At 40.5% G+C, this 5326-nt stretch overlaps 1 protein-coding gene across 1 annotated transcript; it reads right to left on the reverse strand.

Annotated features, from left to right (window-relative positions):
* Positions 1-2152: 2152 nt before the first annotated feature.
* On the reverse strand, positions 2153-4550 carry LOC110943953 (ABC transporter G family member 9; the record flags this gene model as incomplete). Its single annotated transcript, XM_022185682.2, has 3 exons — positions 2153-2947; positions 3325-3647; positions 3740-4550. Coding segments are annotated over 3 exons (1788 nt in total), but the record flags the coding sequence as incomplete, so codon positions are not given.
* Between the last annotated feature and the right edge of the window lie 776 nt (positions 4551-5326).

Below are 5326 nucleotides of genomic sequence, written 5' to 3' on the forward strand. Positions count from 1 at the left end.
CTGGGCCGCGTCGGGAGGTTGATCGCCTCCTGTCTTCGCCATGGGGGCCAAGGCGGGTATGCACTGGTCCTCTGGTATGGGACCCGTATGAGGAATCGTCCTCGTTGAGCGTGTGGACCGAACAGTAAGACGATCGGCGGTCTTCACGTCGGCTTCTTGAAGCCGGGCGTGAATGTATCCTGCCGTCGTATTGTAAAATACGCTCAGCAGGGGTGTGCGGTGCTGGGGTAGGCCCAGCTTGTATATTCGCTTCCGTACAAGCGCGGTTGTATGCTGCTGTCAGCAGGGCTGCCTGCTGCTCGTACCAGGTATGAACGGTCATGCCTGGTGGGATCACAGATTCGAACTGTGATAAGTCATGTCCAAACATAAAGGAGGGACTCCTTTGTGTGGACGTGCCAATGTGTCCGGGTTGAGAGGTCGAGGCATTGACCCCTACCGGAGGTGGGATTGAGGGATTTGGGTTATCCGCAGTGTTGTTTTGGTGATCAGTCATGATCTTGAGAGAGGGAAAAGGATAGATGAGAAAATGCTAAGAGTAGCGGTGGGCGCCAATGATGAAACAATGGTTAACCGGGCAGGGTTAACACACTGGTCTCGTCAAGAAGGGTTAATCCCTTCCTCTCGAGGATCGCTGGCTGGATCACCGGTGGTTGATCTCCTGCACAAGGAAATAAGCCGTGACTCGTAACAAGGAGGATGGGGTGGGGGGTGCTCCTTGTTACCACTCTCCGGCGTGAGAATCAGTAGTTTGCTTGGGAAGCAAAGTAAGATAGTAGTAGTAGTGAGAGAGTTGCGAAGAGATACCTCAAACCTGGTTTGGGGTTGGTATTTATAGCCGAGGAGTGAAGGAGGAGGATGATGGATGGACTGACGACGTGCTGCACCTTTGCAGGTGTGTCAGGCTTGTCGGTTGTGGAGGTTACGCCACGTCAGTCCATTGCTTACGTAGCTCTGACAGGTAACTGCCATTGGTGCCACTTGCACTGTGGTGTCAGTCCCACTTGTTGAGTGCATAGGATGCGGATGCGGTGCAAGCCGCATCGCTGCATGCGGTAACGTCTGAGGTTACCGCGTCTCCTACTTGTGATCAAGAAATACGCGAGATGCGGTGCTGGCCGCATCGTCGTCCGCGGAGACTATTTGCCTGCATCCCTTGTCGTGACGAAAATGCCCATATGGTGCGATGCCAGCCGCACTGTTATGTTCATCTTCTTCTATGCCTAAGGTAAGGCTTTCTTGTATTGATAGAAGTGTTCACTGGACGCGGTGCGAGGCCGCCTCGCTGTGAATACTTCCGTTTTCATACACCAGATGTGATGCTATGTCGCATCACTCTACCGTTCTCATGTTCCATGTAAGTCCTCCTTCGTTACTAGATAGATTGAATTCAACCCTTGTGTCGACGCGTTCTCGCGTGGGCACAAATAGGTTGTTAGCTGGTGGGGGTTTTGATAAGGGTAATGGTCACTCGCGGTCGATGCTGTCGCGAGATCTGGGACCATACCCCTTCAGTACGTTTATATTTTTTCTTCATGTTGTTGATTTCCGTGTATAATTGTCAATTATTTTTTCAATGATTTCATTTTAAGAGTCCTAGAGATTGATCGTTTTTCTTTAAGTTGTTTGTTCTAGGGTCTAGATTGTGATACAGGTATTAATCAGTGTTCTTGAATCTTATAATCAAATTTATAATCACAACATGTAATAATCAATAATAAGAACATGTAATAATCAATAATAAGAACGAAGAATACAAGCATTTTACGCCAGTGTGGGGTAGCGCTCATAACCACATCGGAGCTATGGCGCCCCCAACACCACCCCGCCTTGGCCAAGGAGGCGTTATCCTTGGCCCCAGCCAAAGCTATAGCGGTCGTGAGAGGAAGAAAGCCATGGGACCCACCTCCATCAATCAATCAGATTTGGTTATTATATAGATTTTTTTTCTTTTATTTTAATATAGCTAAAATGGGCATTATAGAGACGTTATTCCACACCGTGCAAGTAAACCATAAAGCCCCTCGTTTATGTGACGCATACATGACGCTGATGTGGCAGGGATTTATCCCACACCATATAACCTACTAATAAACCAAATGTCTCATAATAAATTTCTTCATTGATTATATAACAAGATAACATCATTTTCATTAACATTAACATTATCCTCATTTTCTCACACTAAAAACTACTAATCATAACTTCGGGTAGCAATGTCGTTACTTGGTTTGGTTTGAAGGGGCATTCATCAACTTAGAATATGTGTTCCTGTACCTCATAAGTGTATACCTTATTTATTAGGCACACCAATTCTCTTGAGAGCCAAATAAGCAATAACCCGATAAAATACAAGCATCACAACCAAAGCGACAATCGAGATTACTTGCCCATCGAGCCCAACATTCTTGATGGCTGGAAAATCTTCAACCAAACAAGTTTGGTTACCACATTGGTAGGTTTGGCCATGTTCATATTGTGACCCTATCAAGAGCTTGTAAGTATATTGACTGATCGATAAGTATTTGAGCCAAGATATAAAAGCAGGCACATGTTGGACATAGTATCCCGCCGCTAAATTGAATGATTGCATGATCACAGACCCTAGAACGCTGGCTGACTTCTGGTCCATGACAAGTGCACCTAGTGCTAGTCCGAGCCCTTGTGAGACCAAGACACCTAAGAGAAGCGTGAACAACGCATATAAGAAACTTCCAACCGTTGGTTTGAGTCCAGCCATCCAGTAGGTTATTACGCAAAACAGGGTGGGAAGAACTATCTCCATTGGAAGATCTCCTAATGTTCTTGACACGAAATAAGATGAAAGTTTGTACATCCCTGAAGATCTTTCTTTTCCTAGCATTATTCTTTCTTGCGGAAATGTGAAAATTGCTTGAATTAAAGGGAAAAAGCCCCAAAATCCAGCGCAAAAGAATAGCAATCCTATCTGCATATTTTTCAATGAGAAAATCACCAAAGTGTTAAAAGAATTCAATGTTGGATTGCGATTCACTACAAGAAAAGTGACACTTGAGTAGTATAATTATTGGTGACTCCTAAAAATTAGAGTCACAAGTATTGGTTTAGTGGCATTTTTAAAGAAGTGTAACTCAAATATACTCCCTATAAGTTTTGGGTTTCTAAGCACTAAAAGAAAAACTATCATAGAAAGGTCAAAAATATGTTTGCTCACTCCTTTTCTATCAATTATTTACCAATGACACTTTTCTAGTATGTACATAAGACATCTAAACAATTCTAGTGAGTAATGTAATCACTTTAGAAGTGACATTTTGCATGTGGGTGAAATGGAAATCTATATACCTGATCTTGCAAGTGAGACGGATCGCATCGCCACCATAGCAAACCGCAAAGAAATGATGCTGCTATAACCTGAGAAACTTTGGGAGCAGAAAACAGATCATGTCTCCTTTCTTTGACACCTCTTCTGAACAAAATCATGACTTGTTGCCACCAAGTTGTGGTCCATCGCTCATGTTTCGGGTTCTCTAAAATATTGTTCACATGATCATCAACTTCTAGTACCTCAGCTTTCAGATTCTCAGCAAGATTTGACTTGTAAGCCAAAGCTAACTTCTGCTTAATTTCATTTTGATCCGAAAAACTTGAATCCTCAGATGATATCCCTAGTTTGTTTAGTTTCACAAAATTGAAAAAGTTAGTTAGTATGCAAATAGATCATGTTGCAAGGGCTTAAATTATGCAACTGCTTACATACCATTTGCAATATCTAACAAAAAGTCCGAAGGATTCATGGGTACCAATGGTGAAAAGCCGATACTTTCAAAATAGTCCATAACTTCTGATCCTTTCCCAAAAAACAATGGATTCCCTTCTGATAACAACAATACTTTATGAAACATGTAGAAGATCTTACTTGAGGGTTGATGAATTGTCATCACAAGAGTTCTTCCTCCTCTTGCTAATTCCCATAACGTTGAAACAATCCTTTGAGCCGTTGTTGAATCGAGCCCTGAAGTTGGTTCATCCAAGAACAACAAACTAGGATTTATAAGCATTTCTTGCCCAATACTAACCCTTTTCCGCTCTCCACCAGATATCCCTCTTAAATTTGGGCCGCCTATGATTATATTTTTGCATCTTGTCAACCCAAGTTGATTGATCACAGCTTCAGCTTGTAGGACCTTTTCTTGACTGGTAAAGTTATTAGGCAACCGGAGTAAAGATGTGAAAACTAAGGTTTCAGTAACGGTCAAATGAGGGTATAAAATATCATCTTGAGTTACAAAACCGATGTGCCGCTTCATAATACTTGTAAATGGTTTGCCATTGTAGGTGATGGTCCCCTCTAGGTTGCCGCTTAGGCGCCCACCTAGTGCAGTCAAAAGTGTAGTTTTTCCGGAGCCAGATGGACCTAACATTGCCAACATTTCTCCGGGCAACACCATGCCTGTGATTCCTTTTAATATAAGCTTCTCTAGCGATTCGCTCTTCTTTATCCATCTTTGTTTCTTAATTTTGATGGTGTAAACCACTTCAGAAAACTGTAGAATCTCATACCAATTGTTATATGTTAATTAATTAATTAATTAATTAATCATACAAAGACAATTTTTAACTGTTGATTACAGGTAGATTAAAATTAAACTATAAGCCACAATCTAAAAAAGAAATTTTAGATACCGTGACATTGGACATGAGTCATATACTCATATTATGAAAAGTACACTTAAAACCTTCATGATTGCTTTCATAGCAAGTACTACCTTGTCTAATTTAGGGCGCAAAGGGCGTGATTCTGGTCAATAGTCCTCAACCAGGCTTGATTTCAGTTAAAAAAAAGTATTATTTTTATTACTTTGTTTTGTAACTGATTTCAGTTAAAAAGTATTATTTTATTACTTTGTTTTTAACTAGGCTTGATTTCAGTTAAAAAAGTATTATTTTTATTACTTTGTTTGGTAACTGATTTCAGTTAAAAGTATTATTTTATTACTTTGTTTTTAACTATTTAGAAAATATTGTTAAATTGAAACATTTATGAAAGGATTTTTTAATAATTTAATGATTAGCTATAACACAACTGTTTTTTACATATGGCTTCAAATACACTTCATACAAATTTACTTACATGGAAAAATATATATAACTAGCATAGAAAGACTACCAAACAATAGTGAAAAGATCAAAAATTAAGTATTCAAATTTGTGACAAAAAAAAAAGTAATAACTAGGACGTGAATTGTCTAGGACGTGGTTTCATTCGGTTTGCGAATGGAATACTGGACCGAACTAGGATCGATCATGGACTCGATTAGACATATGAAAACCTTACTCAGGTCAT

This window comes from Helianthus annuus, chromosome 5 (genome assembly GCF_002127325.2).
Source record: "Helianthus annuus cultivar XRQ/B chromosome 5, HanXRQr2.0-SUNRISE, whole genome shotgun sequence".
Taxonomy (NCBI): domain Eukaryota; kingdom Viridiplantae; phylum Streptophyta; class Magnoliopsida; order Asterales; family Asteraceae; genus Helianthus; species Helianthus annuus.